At 40.1% G+C, this 23,274-nt stretch overlaps 1 protein-coding gene across 1 annotated transcript in view; it reads right to left on the minus strand.

Moving 5' to 3' along the window:
• The window catches only part of IL17REL (interleukin 17 receptor E like), a 37,488-nt gene extending 20,808 nt beyond the window's left edge, over positions 1-16,680 (minus strand). Inside the window, exons 1-4 of the mRNA XM_033057592.1 lie at positions 16,588-16,680; positions 6,653-6,680; positions 1,275-1,424; positions 438-547 (exon numbers count right to left, since the gene is read on the minus strand). Of these exons, the coding sequence (XP_032913483.1) occupies positions 438-547; positions 1,275-1,424; positions 6,653-6,680; positions 16,588-16,680 (381 nt within the window). The remainder of the gene's footprint in view (positions 1-437; positions 548-1,274; positions 1,425-6,652; positions 6,681-16,587) is intronic.
• Positions 16,681-23,274: the final 6,594 nt, after the last annotated feature.

Here is a 23,274-nt window from a genome sequence, read left to right on the forward strand (position 1 = left end):
GACAGATGAGCACAAGTGCTTAGGTACCTGTCTGTCTTCTAGATGTGTAAACTCCATTGGTATGGTTAGGCTGAAGCAATATGCACTTAAAATCTAGCATTGTTCTTCCTAGACACTGGAGTCAGAAAAGCTTCCACACAATTTGGAGGACACAAAAAGAAGGTTAGCAAGACTGATATGAAAATTAGGCTCTGCAGAAACAGGTTCCCTTGTCAAAAGGTAAGCAGAAGAAGCACAAAGACAGTGGGAATTTGAATTTATATACTGTAAAAGGGAATTCTGTTGTGGAGTTTCATTTGGCTATGCTGAAGCATATGTTTCATTGTAGTTTTCCACAAAGTCAATAAGAAAAAAAAAATAGGAGAGATACAGAAGATATTTTTTTCCAAAGGCTTGTAAATATTTAAATGAAAAATTACTCCCCCCAAAAAGTTTACCTTCTTTTCATTAAGTATCTTGCTTTTTTTCCTAGTGAATCTCACATTTATGCACTGAGATTGCTGTGTGTCCAATGAAAAAGAACATATTTCCAGCCCACGGACATTCTCTGAAATGAGTTAGGAACAGATTGCAAAAATCAAAAACATAAATTAAAATACACCATATCATAAGCTTTCCTTCTAAGTGAAAGGCACATGTATTTTATCGCTGCTAAAAAAAGGACATTATATAAAACTCACACATGGGAGCAGGAACAAGAATTTAATACAGATTGCTATAAATGAACTTTTAATTATGCAAATTTTAAAAATAAACCTATTAATTCTGAGTGAAGCAACTATGAAATATCTAAATGGTAAAATTTGAAACACATTAATGGCAAGGTGTTAGTAAAAATAGACTATCCACAGGAAGTTCATGTACTTTCATTTTATTTTAATGCAGAACGGCAAATTCAGATGAATGAACTGTTTCTCCTTCTGTAGGGGCAGTCACTCATGTCCAGATTATCAGAGCAGACAGAATTAGAGTGTGTGTCTGCACGGATGTGAGAGCAAGAAAGAAAAGGGAGGCTGTGTGCTTGGGGCACTGACAGAAGACAAGTTACAAGTGTTACAATGGAAGGCAAAATTCATTACCACAGTTCTTATTCACTTGAGAAGGGTCACGACTTCATCCTGTTTTACAGTAAAATGCTTTCACAAAAATATTTTTCTGATAACATTACATGAAAACAGCTTGGTCCCAAATATTACAATGTGGAACAAATTTTGGCTGAGTGGCCATAAACAAAAAGTGAACAGAAAGGTCTCAGTAGCAAAGCTGATTCCTACCATCCAAACTCAGCGTTCCTTTAATGTTTAAATGAAGAGAGCATGGGCTTCCTTGGACACATTTCATCACTGTTGAGATCTTCATGCTTTTCAGTACCATAGAAGATAAAGATGCAGGAGCATCATGGCAGAAGCTGTTAAAAATCCCACCTGCAAGTGCAAACACAAGGACAGAAAATACTCATTGCACACAGGATGTCTGGGGGAAAGCAAGCACTACAGGGGAAGTTCCAGCGCTCCTGAAATCAGTAAGAAAGTCACCACTGACCAGCAAAGCCAGTACTTTACCTAAGACTTTCACATGGCCAGCATAGCTACTTGGCTTCACTGGCAATGTAGGGGGTTGGAATAAATTTCTAGGCTTAGGGAAACGTTAACCCATAAGAGGAAACAATCACACTTCTAATTAAGGTTAGCAGAACACACCTAGACTAACACTGTTTTCAATTAATTAGACCTGCTAGATCATGGCTAAACTAAAGTTTATATAAATGCTTTCAAAACCATTACCTGTATATTGTGAGCACTCTCATAATACCACTTCAATTTTAGGACTTTCTGATGGTCTCCATTGCTGTTAAAATTTCACTTTCACACAAGAGGGCACCATTGCATTCCTAGTCATGGAAGAGTACCTTACACCTACAGGATTTCCTTCTGCTTTAGACCAGAACAAGAAGAGCAGAATGAATAATGTCCAGGCCTTCTTCAAGGCACAGAACACAGTAATCAGTAGGCACAGAACACAGCTACTATGTCTTCTATTTCCCCGAGTGAATCTAGGTATTCCAAAGCCTTAGGAAATGGGTTTGCAGAGCTAAAACTGTAGGCTAGTAAAAAAGGAAAAACAGTCTTAAGGCCCCAAACCTCATCAGTTAGCATGTTTCATCTCTTTCTGCTTCTCAGGTTGCCCTACACAGAAATCAGTTATTTATTTATGAACTTATATTGGGCTTCTCATTTTTCTAGTGTCCAGTTGCAGCTGAAGCCCATTGTCAAGGATTAGATACTGATACTGCAGGATGTGAAGACAGGCTGCCAGAAATGTGGCAGCTTTGTTAAATCTGTCAGACTTTAAGTGCCTTCACACCTGGTACCAGAACAAATAAATCCTGTGTGATACATATCAAGTACATACAGTCAGAAGAGACAAACCCTTCACACCCAAATCTCCACTCTGGTAGCCTGGTTTTGTGTCATTAACATTATTTTGGAGGTAACAGGATATGCTGATATGAACAAGTGGAAAAGCATGCGAAAACAAGGACACTTTACCTCAACTGGCAGTTAAATTATCCAAATAAATACTGGCAGCTAGAGAAGACAATTTATGCAAACCAATGAAAAAGCACAGGTCACTCAAAATATACACATAAAGCTTTAAGAGTAGTTGGAGTACATTGACTTTTGAAGAATTTATAAATATTTCCACAGAGATGAGACAGCCCTCAGAAGTACAGTGTACAGCAGTTGGACAAAGAATGAGTGGTGTAATAATCCTGAAGGTATCTCAGGATGGAAAGTTATTGTACAACACCCAATAAATCCACCCACTAATAACTGTGAGTTTATCATATTGCAGAACTACTTGATAACTATTACCAATAATGTGTTAAGTGATGATTATTTTGAGCTCTTTCTCTTTGCTCAAGAAGATATTTTCCTGACTGCATCATATGAGATGCGGTTGTAGATACCCAATGGTATCTGAGAGTAACTGTTTCTGCTTAAGTTTTGGTTATTGGTGTAAATTTCTTGATCCAGGCTTACAACCTAGCTCATTCCTATGTCTGCATAGAAATTATTTAAGGGGAGAGCAATGTATGTAGAGATACGTAGATAGATAGAAGAGAGATAGATGACAGTTCCTTATAAATCATTCTGTTTGGGTGTATTTGACCATATTATTTGACTGTATTTTTTAGGGGGGGAACTGTCATGACTTAGTTGAATTTTTTCCTTAGCTATTACAGCCGGAGGACATCTTCAGATGTCACAGGATTGGAACTATCTCACGAGAATTCTAAGTCAGCCTGGGTGCATTTCTGACACTGGATCAGCATCAGACAGATACACACTCTGCTGTCCTGTCAGCAGACATTGTTCTTGAACAGTTTCTACTTTAAAACTGAGAATATGTAGTACACTGAATAAAATTATATTGCACTTCCCTTTGGATTTTTTTCCATTAATTTTATGATAGATTTCAAGAATTGCAAAACATGCTGCAAAACTCATTCATAATAATTTAAATAGATCATATCATGCATGAGGATGCTAGCATTGGATTACAATAAATACATGATACAAGGATGACCTGACAGAAAATAATTTTCATTGCATAAATCATCACAGTATGAGACTCATTTCTGACTAATTCTTCAGTTAATTCCTTCTTTATCATCTTTTAATCCCCCCTTAAGGTATTTTCTTCTGGAACACACCCCGTTTTCCTTTTCACACAAGTAGTTTTATCTATACCCCAGAAGATACAAAGATACATCTTGCTGCATAAACCATCTGTTGAGTAAATCTTACCTAAATTTTATGTTTATGAATAATAGCTGTAATTAGCCCTACATGAGAGATGAATTGTTGTTTTAATAAAAGGTTCCTTAATTATGGGCACATATAAGCCCAGGCATAAAGAAACCAACACTTATTATTCAGCATGTAGACATTTCCTTGTACTTTTGCCATCAGCTCAACCACAGCAGATAAAGTTTTTTAATCTGATGATGCAGCAATCAACCTACAACTGTCATGACAGCAAATCACACCTGGCATACAGTCAGATAATAGAAGCCAGAGACAAGAAATGAAAACACAATAGAAATGAATAGATGGATAATTAGAAGCCTCAGGTGAGAAGATGAAATTGGAGAAGAGCATGGAGGGAAAAAAAAAAAAGGCAGAAAAAACCTATTAATACCAAAACTGGGACAACACCCAACAGAAAATCCTAACTGGTTTTTTATCTGATATGTCTTCCCTACAAGTATTGTAAGAATCTGAACTACTTAAGGATACTGACAGTGCTAAATCTGTGAGCATCTCTAAAGCCTACTAGAATTGCTTCACTGGCATATCATTCCATGAGTATAAATTACAGTAGTATTTCAAACCTATTTGCATATGATTTACCACAGTATCTGCTGCATCTGTTCATTAGGATGATTCAACAAAATTCATCAACAAAGTAGATATGCTCTCCTACAATAATCACATGGTGCACTTCAGTTAATAAGTACCAAAATTCACTACTTGAAAGTACTTACTGCAATTAAGAAATTGATTAAATTTCAGACTGACAGCCTCTCTTTCACAATAGATTGCAATGCACAGTAAATTAAAAGGGTTTCATGGTTGTGTGTTCAGAAAACATTTCAGACTTCCAAGGATATTGAACAACACGGTGATATACTGTGCCAAATACATTTTCTGAAAATGTAATTTTTTTTAAATCATCAATACTTTGAAATCAATGTATAGATATATTACGGTGAATTTCAAATACTACAGTAGTTCTTATGTGCTACCTAACAGTCTAGAAGAGCAGGAGGAAGAAGGCAGAGTCAAAGCCACACTGCCAAATACTACTGAGGTGGTGGATGCAAATTTTAGGAAATATCTTTTTGTTGTGGCTAAGAGAAACTACTACTGCAAAGGTCCTCTGCTATAGGGTTGAGGTCTTTCAAGGTAATTTTACCTCAAATAACAAATAATTTAAAAAATAATAATACAGAAAGGGAAGTATGCAAAGGAGTATACACCTACTGTTGCACAAGTGAATTTGGGTGAAGACAAGAAATGCTTCTCCATCACCCCTGTAAGGCTGAGTCATCCTACCTGTGTTGAAGATAGCTGATAAGTTTTTTCAGACAGCACTGAAAAACCTACCACCACCTTTATGCATTTTGTCTTCAAAGATACGAATCTTTAGTTTACAAATCCTTCAGTGCCCTTCCAGTTAAGAGTGAAACATCTAGCTTATCTGATGTGCATCATCTGCGTGTCCCTGCATCAGGGGTTGGACCAGATGACTCCCATGCTGTGTCTGTGATCTGTGCAACTTTGGCAGTCAATAGAGTGACAAGCCCTCTTGCCTCTCTCCCAGCATATAAATCTCCTTGTCCTAAAATGGATGGAATGAATCACCACCTCGTGGTACCTGTGAGTCTCCACTATCCAGATCTGCATTTGTGTAACACCCAGCACAGATTTTAACATATAACCACAGAATTTCGGGTGTTCTTCCCTTTGAGAACAGGTTGAACGGCTTGATTTTCTCAGCCTGTACTGCTCAAGGACATAAAGGCATGCTTCAGCTAACAGAGCCCTTGCTCAGGGGGACAACAACCCTGTTTCTTCTTCTACCTTCCACATAGTTTGTGCAACTATCAGCTCAGTTGCCTGATGCTAACAAGATTCATTCACAACCCTTGAATCAGCCACAAAAGGTTCACTCTGCCGACTGGCAGAAGACTAGAGATTTTTTTCTGGTGGGACTTTGAACTGCATCCCTTCCATACACGTATTCTTTCTCTCCACATCAGCAATGCCATGCATTCTGAGAAAGGAAATCATGCCAGTTGAAAATCAGGTTGTGCCCCATGCCATAGCATCAGCATGCTTGAGCTCAGCATCACATCTTCTCCCTGTCTAAGTACTCACTGCCACTGGATTCAGGAAAGGCACTGTGGAGATCAGCAGTGCTCAGAGCTGAGCCTCCAGCTAGCATGGTCCTCTCAGAGGGGACTGACTGTCCTCTTAACAGGGAATGTGACAGTCCTCTCAGAGGGGACTGTGACTGTTCTCTCAGGGGGGACTGTGACTGTTCTCTCAGGGGGGACTGTGACTGTTCTCTCAGGCAGGACTGTGACTGTTCTCTCAGGGGGGACTGTGACTGTTCTCTCAGAGGGGACTGTGACTGTTCTCTCAGAGAGGACTGTGACTGTTCTCTCAGAGGGGACTGTGCCTGTCCTCTCAGAAGAGACTGTGAGGCAGTTGCCCCGTGCTTCCCTGCAAATGACTATGTGCAGTGGAGGAGTGACTGAGGGAAGTTTCAGAGATCAGGTAATTCAAGCCCCTTTATTATTACTATAAGCAATGTCAGCAATTACTAAAAGCAATAAAAACCTGTAAAATTACTTAGCAAAATCTCCTTCCTTCACTATGGTAAGGAAAATTACAAAGCAATTGTCATTATTAACCTATTATTAATCAAAACCTACCAATTTACAATGTTTTTATGAAAGAACTGGTGGTAAATACCCTGTCATGACAGTGATCTGATGTCACTAGGATAGTGGATTTAATATCTTTAATAAATTATTTTAAAAACAAACATAGTAAAACTGTGAATGATGTGTACTCACCAGAAGGTTTGCTTTTACAGTGAATCCCCTGCAAACAGAAACAAAATATTTTAAGAGCTGAGGTAATAATAAAAATAAATATTGCTCAATCATTGTACATAAGTAAACATACCTTAAACAGGTAAATATATTCATGGTCCACAACAGAAATAATTTTCAAGGTCAAAAAAATGTTTTTCCAATGCAGTGGAAGAGGACATCAGGCCTGCATATGACAGCCTGATACACATGGGGACACAAGATCAGCATTGTCCTTATTTTCACGTATTTCTGTTGAGGTAATTGTAATTGTTCTAACAAGTATAAGAGTTCCATCAAATAAAGACATCGTTTTATCAGGTACTGCCATTCCTACTGACCAAGAGTTTATGCATTACTTCATTAAACTCCACAATGGATTTGTTCACACCAGGGCAAAGAAACCCAACAGTTTTATAATGGAAGATATCTAGAACATTATTGAATATTATATGATTTTTAGAAGATCCCACTAGAAAGGAAGCATTATGGCAATTGCAAATGAAGTCTAGAAATAAGACTTTTTATTTCTGACATCTGGCTTAGAACACTGAAAATTAAATTACTCAGCCACAGTACTTATTGTGTTCAAGGGAAAGTGTCTTTGTAAGAGGCAAAGTCAACCTGGCATTGAGATTTTAACAAGCTTCCAGCTATCTTTCAGACAGACTACATCCATTTTTCCAGTAAAATAAACATTTAACCACACACTAAAATTTTGTAAAGTACAAAAAAACCAAATCTTACTTTGACTGCTATGCATGACATTCTAAAGAAAGGCTATTCCTTAGCCAGCAAATACTGTTTGCTGCTGTTCTGGCATTCAAGTTTCTGGCATAGCCCTTATGCCAGTATTCTTTTGCATTTAGAATATATGTTCCCATTTTCTTTCCTTTAAAAGCAGCGTCCTGTTGACAGAGATACTTTTATCACACCCACAAAAGTAGCAGGCACTGCCTTGTCTCCTCTGCTCTTAAATGGGATGGCAGCTCAGACTTTTAAAACACTTTAGGATCTTGTCAACAAACCAACAATCCATGAGTTTTAGAGCCTGCAAAACTCTTCTGGTGGACATTTAGAAGTTTTTGAATCAAAACACAGAGGCTACAGCCTGGGCAAGCCATTAGCACGTCATAAAATCACTGTTGCTTGGTTTTCCAGAAGGCTTTCATCCACAGAGAATCTGTGCTCATCACAAAAAAGTCTGAAGAGCAAAACTGTATTATTGCTGCAGGTGAGAAATGGCAGCATATTCACTCCCCTGTGGCAGCTGCCTGGGGTACCTGAGAAGGGTGTCCTCTCCTTCATGACAGCTTTTCATTTGAGCTAAATAAGCTTCTTCTTAAAGGAGGCCTTTAGAAAACCAGTGACCACTGTCTAACCTGTATCAGATCTCATTCTTCTGTCCTTTTGGCACTTCTCTTTTTTAACAATCACTTTTGGACAGAAGTTGTCATCTTTTACTATTGCCAATTTTTTACTATGAGTCAAAAAAGTGCAAATGCGTAAAAGGTGGTATTTTAAACTAGACTTTATAATAAAACAGAGAGTGGTTACATACTGTCATAGACTGAAGATTAGAAAAATTATTTGTGACATTGTTAGAGATATTGTTTTGGCTGCTTCTATAGCATAATACATTGACACTCAAATTAGTGCCTGTTGCAAGCAGACAAGAGATGACGGTTTTTAATTAAAAGAGAGTAGATTTAGATCAGACATAAGTAAGAAAATGTTTTACAGTGAGGGGAGTGGAAACATTCAAGGCCAGGTTGGATGGCACTGGGAGCACCCTGATCCAGTTGGAGCTATCCCTGCTCCCTGCAGGACACTTAGATGACTTTTTAAGTTCCCTTCCAGCCCAAACTATTCTATGGTTCTACAAAGTACACCAAACTTTTTTACATAGCTGTTCTAAAACTGAGATACTTCTATTTAAATGGTTTTATAATTTCCTCAAATCCCCATGAAAAACTGAAAACAGTAACTGATAAGACCTAATTTTTGCTGTATCATAGAAATACTTGTTATTTATTAGCCGTGTCTGTCCCCCTCCCCCCAAAATAAGCTTCATTGGTAGTTTGGTGATGCTCCCAGTGCACATCCATCAGTACAAACAAGACTATAGTTTTCTGAATTAGTCAGTGTGACACTAAGCCAACAGAAGTGGAGCATGCCAGCTCATATAAAATTACTGGACTTTTAACTGCTGTTTCAAAGTCCTAATTTTGAATTATTTCTTATTAAATCCTGCAGAAATTTGCTGCAAGAAAAGTTGAATTGAGTCACTTTACTTGAGGTTCTCTATGGCCCTAGGAAGTGGAATAGCCAAATATAGAAAAAGACTGTGAAAAATCAAGAGAGTGAGTTAGGGAGGTCACTTTTTTGTTGAGAAAACCCAATCACTGGATCAACTAATTTCTCAGTCATTTACTGGAAGAAATCAATCTCTCATGAGGCTGATCATTCAGCAAATTACTTCCATATTTTTAACTTCCCATTTCACAGCCAGACTGTTGAAAATATTTTGGTTAGGTGGTTTGACAGAGTTCCTAATTGCCAGTCAAAATTTCTTAGAACAGCATCTTTAACTTCTCTAACCATTCTTCCTGGTTACAACCTTAGTGTAAAAATTACATTTAAAAAATCAAGATCAATCTGAATTAAACAACAACAAAAAAATCTCACAAAAATCAGAAGATTTCATCTTTTAATTAGAGAAGGTCATTGCCCTGTTATGACACCTGAAAAATGAAAACTGAATGTAAAGTAATTAAATGGTATATATTGCAGGGGGAAAACCAAAACTCCCACTTCTGCAGGCTGTGGCATGATAAAGAAATCCTCTTATATCTTTTAGTCTATCCTAATTAATTACTAGTTTTCACTATTGCATAGAGGAATCCTATCATCTGAACTCTTACATTCAGTTTTTTGTCTTTTCCACAGGGAAGTATCCTCCTATGACTTTTGTTCTGGTAGGGAGATGTTTTGTCATTCTTGGGCATTCAGTTGTGTTCTGGGTGAGGAGCTGTTGGGAAGGTTTACATAAATTATCAAATATTTGTACAAACACTTGCCAGTTACAGCAACATTTGCTCACAGCCCAATTTCTTTTTAAGAAGTGTTTCTTTTTATTGTACAATACCAAGTGGGTGGGGCTGGTATTTTCTTTTACAACCATTTTGCAAAACAGTCCAAGGAGACCATTTGTCTGAAAGAATAACTCGAATTAACCAAGTTCCTCTCCCACTTTCTATATCTTTTGTTTTCAGGAATTTTCAGTGATGAGTGCAATAGAAAAACATAACCCTAAAACCAGAATGGAAATTTTCTTCCCCTTTCACAAACGCCGAGGGCATCGTTTATGCAAAAATAAGATCCTGAACATGATTGTACATTTTACTCCTATACAGGGAGAATGTTTGATTCATATCTTCTTTGGCAAAGAGCCTAAGTAAAACATACTTACACAATGCACAAACAGTTAGGGATTTTCCTATTTCTCTGGGGTTTTCCCCATTTGTGGTATTAGTCAACTGTAGCTAGAGGTTATCTGAACAGACACCACCAGTATGCAGCATTCTGAATAGAAGATGTGGTGCCAACTTTTTAGCTAGCACAGCAACTTCTTAATCTAAGACAATTGTATATCCCATTGTTCTAACAACTGTAGAGAAGAGAGTGAGATCAGCAGAGGAAGACTTGGATTAGGGGGCACAGAGAGTGTTTCATGAATAAAAATTGCCAAGAAAAAGAAACAAAGATCAAATCTGCTTCCCATTTCCTCTCATATCTTCAGGCACTAAATCAAGTGCAGAATTGTGGAAATTCTTCCCTGGATGTTCTGTCATGCAGGAAAAAGTCTGAGGAAAATCTGAGTTCACACTCCACCTGTTAGTTCTGTTGTACCTGGTTCATAGCAGAGCTGGTGGCATCTCATCCACAACTCTGTAAGGAATAGTAAGAAGCCTGAAAATGCTCTAGGATATATTCTTTAGTTGGGACCAGGCTGTCAGACATTTAACATTCATTCATTAAGATACCTACATTACTCAGTGAATGTGGAATGAAGAGTTTTTCCCCCTTTTGAGTGATGCTCACTGGCAAAGCTGTTATCTCCATTTCTACTTAAAGTTTAGTTGGCATAGAGAAAGGAAAATGACAATATTCTGATGTTTCCCTCTATTCCAACAATTTCTATTATTTAACCACCATTAAAAGCAAGTATGGGATTCTATGTACTTTTACAACACAGGGAAAAGGTGGGCTTGCAATAATTGATGTTCAAATTTTAGTCAAAAGGCCAATAAAGATGATTAATCCAAACATGTTCCTTTTGATTTCCAAGTGAGAGGAAATGCTCTGCAAAAATCCATCTTAGTCTGCACACAAATAGGAAGTATGCCCCAGATCACTGGGTAAAGTCATCTGATAACCATAGGTACCATATAATCTAATCCCTTTTAAAAACTGGTGAAGCATTATTTTATGTGCACTGTTGTGAGAGTCAAGGCTATTCCAGAAAACCTGTTGTCTACCAGCACCAAATCTTTTAATTTATTACATGAACACAATAATGGTTAGCTTCTACTAAGTTCTGATTGTGCTCATTATCTTTTCATTTACATAGATGCTTTCCACCCTGGAATTTACTTTTCATTTATCTGCAACTAGTAATAAACCTTTTCTCAGCTTTTTTGTGAGACTGCAAAAGCCAAACTCTTTTACTGCTCTCTAATAAACCAGAACTTCCTTCTTACAATCACCTTTCTCAGCAGCTTCTACCTTAATGTATCTGTCCAAATGGAGTGGCCAGAACCATCCATAGCTGTGAAAACATTGGGGTTCATTTTGTGCCTTCTGAAGTCATACTAATCTTTGTCTCAGCTGGAAACACCACAGCCATGCCATATCCTCCACCACCGAGGGGAAGCTGCTTACCCCTGTCTGTGTAAACAACCCAGCAGCAGCTCTCCTTTCTTCAGCTGTTTGCCCATTCAGCGCACAGAGGGAGGAGCCAACAGAGGCAGGGCCATTCGAGTTCTCAATGATTTCTCATGGCCTCTAGTAAAAAACCTGGCATGCCAATGTGATCTCAATCACCTCTGTAAGGAAAGGTTCTTTGAGCAGGAGATAGCCACAGCCAAAGTTATATGCATCCCCACCATTTGAGAACTTTGGATGGAAAGAGAGAGGATTCAGCACTCTATGTGTATCAAAAGCTCCACAGACCATCAACAAATCATTAATTCCTTTCACAGAGACACTCAGTCCCAGACATGATCTAGGGATTACTTCATGGAGGGAAACAACTGAGTATGTTTTAGCTTTTAGATTTTTCCAGACCTATTTTCATAGGTAAAGGCCATAATGCCTTTGCAATTTGCACATTATTGATGCTGGGGGGGACTGGAATCTCACAGAACTTTTCTCATTATATTCTTAGGAAACTCACAGCTGTATTTATCTCACCAAATGTAAGGAAACAGAATTCTTTACAGTAAAGGAAAGCACATTATGATAACATAATTCCTGTCCCACACAAAGAAGACTTAACTATATCATGGTCAAGTATTCATACAAAAAAGTTTGTTATTAGAAGTGAGTGAAAAGGAAAAATAATAGACCTCCGAAATACACTTGGCAATTGAATAAAATTGTGGTTATATTTACCAAGAACCAGAGAAATTGCAATGATTATTATACTTAATGTGAAAATTTAGAACTGTTAAATATTCGTGGTTAGAACTGCTGATACAGTGCCCTCAAAAGACCTTTTCTCTAAAGAAGCATCTGTATTTGTTTTGAAATCCTGCATAAATATTCTCATTGCCAAGGTAAAACTATTTTACTAATGACAATTTCCAATTTTTGGCAAACCACGAGGTTGTTCTTCAGCTCGTACTGACAGTGTGGTGATCTGATACATGTGAGCAGCGTGCAGTGGGATTATCTAAGCAGTCATAGATGGAAACATTTGGACTGTTATCCATGCAGAAAAGAAAAAGGCACACCAACTTATGGCAAAGCATTATTTTGGACTACTTTAAACTACAAAAACACCTGGATGCTGCTAGATGGTTTTACAGAATGCTAAAAGCAAGACATCTGAGTCCTGTCTACACATTATCCATCTCCAGGTCTTTTCCCTGTGTGTTCCAAGCAGAATAAAAAACATCCCATCACATTAGTGCAGTATTGAATCTGAAAGAATAATTGCCACTGAGAAGTGGGCTATCAAGCTCAGGCCCAGTACAGTGCTAATGAGGTCATGCTTTTTGGATGAGTTGGCTTGAGTCCAGCAGAGCAGGTAACATCTGGCTGTGTTAACGCTCTGTTGATGTGCTCTGAGCTGAGTGAAACAAACAAACAGGGAAGGCATGGTTGTGTTTGCTGAAGATTACTGGACACTAAGACAGTAAGATTTCATAGGGATCTCAAGCAGAGACTGTTACCAATTGTCATTGCACCACCTTCCACTTCACATGTAAATGCAAAGGTACAGACCCTGTCTTCCACAACCTGCTCCTTGTCTCAAGGCCAACACCTCCATCACAGCCTAGCAGTACTTCAGGAGTGCAGGAGCACCCTTCAGTTTACCTGCTACCAGTCAGGTATAACAGAGATTTCTGTTTTCCAGGCAGTATGCATTTCCTCCTGCTCTGTACTGATGCAGAGGAATCCTGTTCCTATATTGTAACTGCACTGTTCCATATGTTATCAGTCCTACACTTGGCATATAATATCTTCTGGTCCTTGCAGTGGCTGCATGGCTGAATCCCTTTCACAAAGCAGAACTGGGAGAGTTAGAAGCCCAGTAGTTTCTCAGAACTCTTGGCAGTGACATACATTTATCCTATCAGTGAATAGCAAGACAAAACAATGTTGCTTTGAGGTCTCTCGACTGGAAAGAATATTCCCCACTTCTAATTTTTTCTAATTAATTTTATTTAAAAGTAATGTTGAGATACAAAAAAGGACCTACATATAAACCATTTGCTTTTAAATTTATTGGACCAAAGGGAGCTATGACTGCCTGAAATAAAAGCTGCCTGTTCTATTGTATGCTTCAGCAGATGAGAAGCAGAATTTGCTTGGAGCAACAGTATGCGTTAACTTCTTTCTTTTAGAAATTAAAAGAACCAACCAAAAAACCAACCAAAATTTGTCAATCATTTTGATGTCATGTTTCCTACAATATTAATACAAGTTGTTAACAAAACAGAATAGCATACAATAGACACAGTAAAATTAAAATGTACTTTGACTGCCATACCCTCAGCTGGTATAAATCAGCACCATCCCATACACAGAGTGTCAGAAATTTCAGACCACTCAGTTACATGAAAGGAGAACTAATCTTCCAAATCAGCACTTCTAGTATAACAATGAGACAGGGACACTCTGACACTGCATTAATTATTTCAATTACTTACTGGAGATCTCATACAGGGGATGATAAAATGGAATCAAAGAAATGTAGGCTGGAAGGGGTCTGTGAAGGTTAAAAAGTCCAGCCTCCTGCTAGTAGTAGTACTAACACCAGCACCATCAAGTCAGCAGTTATTTTGGTCATTTCTTGAAAAACTGGAGGACACAATTCCACAAGCCCTCCAGACAACCATGGATAGACAGAACTGAGACTAGCAGTCTCAGAGGTGACTGGAATCAGTGGGCAGTGAGATTCCCATAGAAAATAAATTACAGAGAAAAAATGAAAGTAAAAAAAAAAAAAGCAAGAATCCAAGCGAAGATCATGAGAAGATACTCTCCAGGACAGAATTGCTCCTCCTGCTGCTGGAGACAGTAATTATTTCATTTGGGAATATGTATTTTTATTTTTGCCTGAAGATACAGTAATTTCACGAATACAAGCCGCACCAATTTGACCAAAATTTTGGTGGAAACCCGGAAGTGCGGCTAATATTCGAGGGTGGCTAATACATGAACAATATTCTAAAAGCTGCCAACACAGAAGTGAGAGCCCGCGGCAGCCCCAAGCCAAGTTGGAGCCCGGCCGGCCCCGGCTGAGGTGGGAAAGCCTGGCAGAGGCGGGGCCAGCAGTGTGGGGGGCGGGCGGCTGAGCCTGAGCCAGCAGGGCGGGGCAGGGGGGGCGGCAGAGCCCGGGCCAGCAGGGCGGGGGAGCCCGGGAGAACTGGGGCTAGCAGTGCAGGGGAGCATGGCAGAAGCAGGAAGGCCGGCGGGTGGGGCTGCCTGGCAGCGGGGGAAGCCCAGCAGAATTGGGGCCAGCAGCGTGGGGGAGCCCGGCGGTGCGGGGGCCTGCAGTGCCGGCCAGGGCGAGCAAACGCGGCGGCGGTGCAGACGGGAGGGGGCGGCCAGCGAGCCTGGCGGCGGGGGCGGCGGCTGGCCCGCCAGCAGGGCGAGCAAACGCGGCAGCGGGGCGATGCTGACGGGAGAGGGGGGCCAGCGAGCCCGGCGGCGGCGGCAGCCCTCCGGCCGGGCAAGCAAACACGGCAGCGGGGCGGCCGGCGTGCCTCACAGCGGCGGCGGCGGCTGGCCCGCCGGCAGGGCGAGTAAACGCAGCAGCGGGGCGGCCGGCATGCCTGGCAGCGGCGGCGGCGGCTGCCCCACTGGCAGGGCAAGCAAACGTGGCAGCAGGGCGGTGCTGACGGGAGAGGGGGGCCAGTGAGCCCGGCAGCGGCTGCAGCACCACCCGGCCGGCCCCGTCGGCAACCATGAGCAGGCCGAGCCTGCCTGGCCCCGCCCCGGGCCAGTAAACCGCGCTATGCCGCGATCCTGTTACTAATTGGCCAATTTGTGAAAGCTGCGCACGGATTCTCGCTACGAACGAAAGTGCGGCTAATATTCAGGGTGCGGCTTATCTATTGACAAAGACAGCAACATTGTCGAGGCACCGGAAGTGCGGCTTATACTCTGTGCGGCTTGTATTCGTGAAACTACTGTACTTTTCTATTCCAGTTAGTGTCTTCTCATATATCCTAACACTATTACTCAGCAAAAAGTGGAGATATACTGCAGGCCTAGTTTTCCAGTATTCTGGCACATGCAGCAAAGCCCTCACTGTTTTGCTCTCGGCAACCATTCTTTTAGTTTATGTCTAGAGTCAGTCCCAGGAGTAGCGCTCAGTGCTGAGCTGTACACTGCGAAATTTAGAAATGAAAAATGCCACACTGCTCACATTCAGAAATTGTGGAACACTATGGTTGGGTGGACACATTCCACTGATTTGAATGAACTTTGAATCTGATGCAAGTGGGGGTAAATATTTTTGCCTACTGCAGTGAGTTGTCCCTGGCTGGATGCCAGGTGCCCAACATAGACACTCTGTCACTCCCCTCCACCACTGGACAGGGAATAAAAAATGGTTTGAGATAAGGACAGGGAGAGATCACCCAGAAGTTGCCATCACAGGCAATATCGACTCAGTTTGGGGAAATTAGTTTCATTTATCCCCAATTAAAATCAGAGTAAGCTAACGAGAAAATAAACAAACCTTAAAGCACCTTCTTTCCACCCCTCTCTTCCTTACAGACTCAACTTCACACCTGATTTGTTCACCTCCTCCCCCTCAGTGATCCAGAGGAACAAGGAAGGTGGGCTGCAGTCAGTTCATCACACATCACATCATCCTTGTCTCTGCTGCTCCTTCCTCCTCAGGGAGAGGACTCCTTATACTATTACTCCTTGCCCTGCTCCAGCAAGGGGACCTCCCACAGGAGACAGACCTCCATGAACTTCTCCAAGATGAGCCCTTCCCATGGGCTGCTGTTCTTTGTGAACTTTTCCAGAGTGGATCCCTTCCACAGGGTGCAGTCCTTCAGGAACAGACTGCTGCAGTGCAGGTCCCCTGCAGGGTCACAAATCCTACCAGCAAACCTGCTCCAGTGTGGCTTCCCTCTCCACAGACAGGTCCTGCCAGGAGCCTGCTCTACCACAGGCTTCCCACAGGGTCCCAACCTCCTTAAGGCATCCACCTGCTCCATCAGGGGACAACAGAAAGCTGATATGCCAGAGGGTACCACCATCGCGGATGGTCTCGACCTTGACCAGCAGTGTGTCTGTCCTGGAACTGCCTGGCAGCTTCTTACAGAAGAAGCTACCAAAACTTCACAGACCCAACACACCTATGCAAACATCAGCTTTTCCCATGAGAAAAGGGTCACATCATTCCCAAGTAAGGCAATTTCTCTTTGAGGATTTTACATTAGTGGGTGGTGAAATAAAGCCAAAGTTTTCAGCCATTTTCAAAAGGATTAAGTCAGCCAAATCTAAAAGAGGGCTTAGGTGCCTGAAATATAATTTAAGCAAACCGTGGTAATCTGAGCTCAGCACCATGATCTATAATACTAGAGGCACCTAAGCTTATTAGACACCTCCTTTTCTAATCTGAAATATCCTTGGATGCATGCAATTCTGTGTTGAGAATGACACTGGAATCAACTCTAGCTCATGGCAGGGATAGCAGACACTCCCAGCGAGATACATCCACATCACCTAGCATAGCAGGTAGCTGGAGATTTCAGAGTAACAGATTAAAACAAAGTTCAAGCCTCCTTCAAACTGTAAATTTTAGAAGAGGAAAGCAGAATATGGGCATTTTCCAGCTTTTATACTCCAGTTTTCATGTTTTTATCTCGGGGAACCACCAGGTTCAACATCCTCCTCAAACTGAAGCAGTTCTGAGCTGTCTGTTTGACACACTGCCTGGTAAATGAGAGAAGGTTTCCCAGGCCTTCTGCCAAAGCAGTCAGAATATACAGAGGGGAAGTGGAAGAATGCTAGTCTGAGAGAAGGACAGCGAAGACAGTGAAATTTTTAAGCTGAATTTGTTGAGTGCTTTCAACATTCACGTGGGAGATCTGTTTCCTACTTACATTTTATTCTAAGCAGTCAGTAGAAAACAAATCAGAAACTGAAACTTTGGAAGAGTAGCTCTCAGCAGCTGTTCCACAAAGAGAACATCAAACTCTGGCTCATAACTCAGGTTATGGGCTCTAGAGAGTGGAGATCAGACTAACCGGGTGCTTAACCTTTTCCCTTCCCTTTCCTGATGCAGCACCATGCTGAGCACGCAGGTTTCTCATACTGCCCTGATAAGTCTCTAATGCTTTCTCATGATCTCCACTGAATCTGTATTTAATAACCTAGAACCACAGGAACACAGCACCATTACAAAACGGATGAATGTTGCACCCTGAAATTTTGGAGGTGCAGGAACTTGAAAACAAAAGAGAACTTGCTAACCCTGCCATCATGGATCACAAACTCATACTAAAATTTAGAATAACATAGCACACTTGGCAAAAATTTCTTATAATAGTTCCAGGACTTTGGAGGCCGCATTTCAGGGTTGAGACTCCCTTCAAAGCAGGAGCATATGTTTCCAGGTTTTGAAGCTTTGATTAAAATGATGTTTCTCCCTTTTCTCCTTAAACAGAAGAAAATTTCAAATCTGATAACTGCAATTATGAAAAATTATAACAAAGATATCAAAATTCAAAAAGCAAAGGAAAAAAATCATTGCAGTCATGGGAAAAAGAACAGCAAATCAGGGAGAGGAGGAAATGGGAAAAAGCAGGGATGAAGGGGGAAAAAAAACTAGATATAGTGAAAAATCTTAACTGCAATAAATTCTATTTCCTCAAAGTTTTTCCAAGAAAAGACAATGAATGCACATGTAGTACTGTACAGTGTTGTTTATGTGATTCATATTCTCTGAAAATATGCAGACAAGTAGAGGCAATAGCAAGACAAACAGTTTTCCAGAAATTATTGAAATTTACCACACTTATTCAAAGCAACTATGTTGAAACATTTCCTTGCAACAGAAAGACCCACAGGTAATTTGCAAATTAAAACTAAAACTCTCCTCATTTTTGCATAGGCATTTCCTGAATGAGATTGCATGTTTTCATGGCAAGTCATATATTCTGCATGCCAGAAAGACAGCACATGCCATAGAGCAAAACAATTCTTTGGCTCTGCTGACTGTTTCAAAGGATTAAGTCAAATTTTATTTGAAGGACTACCTGTAGATCCCATAAAAGGGAAGAGGATGAATGAATGAAAGCAGAGATACTTTTCTTAGAAAAAACCCCAAGATGTCATCTACTCTACATTTTTGCTTAGGAAGAAAGACCTTTATCTGATACATATGTGAACTAGAGTAGACATATCTTGGCTGAATTTTCTTAGTGTGTGTGGAGATCTCCATAAGCTCCACAGGCAATCTATCCCAGTGCTCAGCATCATTAGTTACTGTGACTTTCCAGTTTATTCATGACCTCAGAAAATTCTGACCCAGTGAATTCCTATGGTTGTGAATGCAGGGGTAATGCTGTGATATGCCTGTATCACAACTGAGTGTTCATGAATTTACTGGTTCCATGATCATTCCCAGACAAGTAGTTCAGAGTTGGTCTGGAATTTCCTCAGCAGCACACAGCAGTTTGGGGCATATTTTCTGGTTTGTAATTTTAAGATGGCAAATAATGTTCTGGTTATCAAAAATAGCCAATAAATGTTAACAAAATCAGGAAAAAATTTATAAGGACATATATTGTTCTGACAGTATGAAAACTTCTATGAGAACATGTGTAGCAGGTTGGTATATAAAACCTAGGGATTTCTTGTGGGGATAATAGTAATGAAATTCATAGAACTTCAAATGTGGGATCCTGGTTTGAACAACCACCAAGCCACAACACAGCACAGAGAAACTTATGGCTCCCAGAAACAAATTACTTTTAGAGAGAGATACGAGGAAACTCCTTTCTTGGGCCCAAATTTATCCATCCATCCATCCATCCATCCATCCATCCATCCATCCATCCATCCATCCATCCATCTGCAAAGCCTAGCATTTCAATGCTGAGCCAAAAAGCCAGGAGATTATCCAAAACTATCCTTAGAAAGAAGTCGTTCAGACCTCTTTTGGTCCTTCTCATTTTTGATCATCCCTGGTTCTCTCCTATGCACAGGCATTCTGGCAGGAGAGGAAGAATGGAGTAGTGTAAACAGACTTGACAATGTAACAGGTACAGCACTGACAGCTCCACAGAAGTACAACTTAAACTATTCCTAGACCTTACTGCAAGAATTCCAGCTAGGTCACACCACGTGGTCTCATTAAAGTTATTACCACTCCTAGAAAACCTGCCACACCCAGATTTGATCAAATTACAAGCAGTTTTCCAACTGCAAAGCAGTCATATGGCTGTGGAAAGCACCTACTTCTAACTCTCAATATCCAGTACTTAGTTTTGGGTCCAAATGGAGCTGAAGGATAGAGCAGATCCCTAAGATTACAGCTGAGAGAGATTTGTAAGGTAAAATTTGCTGCCAATAATAAAGGCCAGCTGCTCCCATCTTCTGCCAAGCTTTCTTACATATTCCTTTTTGAGTTTATTAAATATGTGTCTCCTTCCATGGGTACTGATTGCACATAACTGATGCTGATGTCTCGTGGTGAAGCTTCTAGCACTGCCTTGTGTTTCAATTCCAAGACACTCTGTCAGGACCAGTTCCAACATCTGTTAAGTCTGTGCCCCCAACTTTCATGACTGCTTGTATCCTGTGCTTGCTATTCCAGTGGCTAGTCTCTTTCCAGACCTTGCAACCTTTTTCTGGAGTTCCTGAGGAAGAGAGAAGGGAAAAAGCCCAGAAGCTACCATTGCATTTTTTTTTTGCAAGTTCTGAATGGCAGAGCTTTCTCCATCTCCACCTCTCTCACAGGAGCTGGTGGTACATTCTGGAGCACTGAGGAACACTGCAGTAAGTCCCTGTTTTGTACTGTCCCTGGCTGTTTCCTTCTCAGGGGTAGGGGAAATTTGACAGCATCCAACCAGTGCATAGGACACAACAGGAAGCTGTCTTAGGTCATTGCCAAGCTATTGTTGACCCAAAAAGCAAATACAAAACAGTCATAAGAGATGGAGAGTCATGGATATAAGCCACCCAAATGTGCTTAATTTCAGCTCTTCTAAGTACCAGCAGAGAAGACAAGCCAGGATATCCAAGCAAATGGGTTAATATCACTCTAATACAATGACTCAATATGACTGAGCCCCTTAACTGCTTATCTAATGAGCACTTAATTATAACATTCAAAGCAGTTAATGAAAACATATAATTAAGACACACCACACAGGAAGGTCAGAACTCTTTTGTACTTGTGACAACCAGAGAAATGAAATTACTTGAAGATGGCCACACAAGTGATTCAATGACAGGCAGAGAAGTAGAGCCCAGGCTTTCTGTCTAGGGCATGCTCTCGTGGATTGTACTGCACTTCAGCAGATATTAGTAAAGGATATGTTTTATATTTTTATGCCTCTCCCTCAGTCATCAGATGTATCAATGCATAGCCAAAACAGTCTGTGTTGAATTGTGTTCCTATGATGGGATTTCACGTTGTACCTCCCTCACTCACCCTGAGGAAGCCAGGTCTCTGATCAGTCTCTTTAAACATTTCCCATGTCTAAAATCATGTTTTCAATCAGGTTTTAGATAAAAACTGAATTATGTCACCTATATTATCATGTCCATTTTCTAGAGGCTTGGGGTCACTTTTAAAATATGAATTGCTTAATAATGAACAAAGAATTCCAATTTATGTCAGCTGACTTTGTGTACTAAGGGCCATACTGTATCACTGGTTCTGTAGTGTGTAGTATTCAGCAAAAATGGTCTGATTTGTGGTATAAATATCTAGTAAAGAAACATCACATATTTTGATTATGAATAGCAGGAACAAGCAACAGTTATATCAAGGATTTGCTGCCAATAACCTTTACAATAAGAGGGAAATCCCAGCTTCAGTTTAGTGTTTCCTTCTTTATCCATAGACTTTGGAAACATTACCGCATTAAATGGCAGACAATACAAATAGTATTTAATAGTATTCTGGGGAGTATTTTTTTAATGTAGTGCTCTTGATCTTTACCAGCTGTTGAATCAAATTTGGCATAAGCCTATTTCTTTGTGTACAGCCTGCAAACAATGTGGATTGTAAAATGAGTAGGGCACAAACCCAGTTTCAATTGCAGGCTGGGATTCCCCTATGCTTTTATGGGGAAACTTGGTTGATAACTGTGTTTCCTACTGGGTGGGGAGATCATGTCTATAACATTTATATTCTATAGCATCTTTGAGTACTAGAATATAAATGTGAGCTCTAAAGCCAAGCTATTAAAATAAAGAAGAAGAAATAAATCATAACACATAATAAAAGCTTAGTTATTCATTTGCCGTCATTCCACCCACAACTGTATATTTGTCATGCTGTTTTGAATTTCACATAATACTGGGATAAACATCCAATGTTCTCTTTTTGTTCCTTTCCTGCACTGAACAGATGCACAGTTTGTGTTACAGTAATGAAACCTGAATATTGCCTTACACAAGGCAGTGCAAGGATATCGCATGGTAAATTAAGAATGATTCATAAAGTTATGATAAAAGTTCAATGCAGATATTTTGCATGTCATATGCCTCCAAATAGTTATGTCACTATTTCCCTCCTAAGTACAACCAGAGCTTACTCTGATAAGGAGTACCCACTGAGGTCAAAACTGCTCACAAGTATCTACTGGGCACAGCCACACTGAACTCTAGTCTACTGGTCAAACTCAACAGTCTCAGTTATTAAACCTGCTAAAAAACTTCTACCCATAGTTTGAAAAATTCAAATTAATTGCTTTTCTTATCCCTATTGCCTTATGAAGAACCACACAGCCTCAAGTTTGAATGCAAAAGAGAAATTTACTGTACAAACTTCTGGGAAAACTTCATAAGAAGTAAAGAATTTCTATAATATTCACTTGTAGCAACAGCAGCTGCAGAAATCACTCATAGTTTTAAAACTACAATATCTCATTATCACATTAAGGAAATTGCTGGAAACAATTTGTGTTTCTACTTTGTGATCTGATGTGCTATAGCAGAAGGGAGCACACATATTTCATACAGACAAAGGCAAACTGTAACCCCTGACTAGTGCCCTTATGAAGAACACTGAGTTACACATCATGGGGAAGAATGACTGCTCCCTTTTGCGATAACTCATGAGCTGGATTGAGCCCACAAATCATGGTCAATTACGTAGAGATACTGAAGTTACTTTCAAAGGAAAAGCAAGAAGTTTCCTCTAACAAGCTAGTCATGAGATTCTAAAGTTCTTGCAGCTAAAGTGCATTGCACTATATTGAAATGCTATGCTGGCAGTAATTTAGCCTGCTGAGATCATAATTGTTCCCTCTGAGAAAACATATTTGTCTTAAAAAGTCATTAATGCATTCAAGATTCTACTGAATACAACTAGCAGGAACATCACATACAGAACATGAACTGAATCCTGTTCCTAATATCACAAATGATTGATTGATTGATTGATTGATTCTCCTATACTGGAAACAAAGTATTTCATCTGTAAATAAGAAAAATAAAACACACTTTCTGTTAATCGATCTTCAGTATTGGAAAAGGTGTTAGACACACTCTTGAAGGTAAAGAAAGGGACTGCAGTCTGCCAAATCTCAGGGTTGTGTCTATAGGCAATTGGTGAATCAACCTTCATAACATACATACCTATGGTTTGACAGAGAAAGACACCCTTTAAG

This window comes from Catharus ustulatus, chromosome 4 (assembly GCF_009819885.2).
Source record: "Catharus ustulatus isolate bCatUst1 chromosome 4, bCatUst1.pri.v2, whole genome shotgun sequence".
In the NCBI taxonomy this organism is placed as follows: domain Eukaryota; kingdom Metazoa; phylum Chordata; class Aves; order Passeriformes; family Turdidae; genus Catharus; species Catharus ustulatus.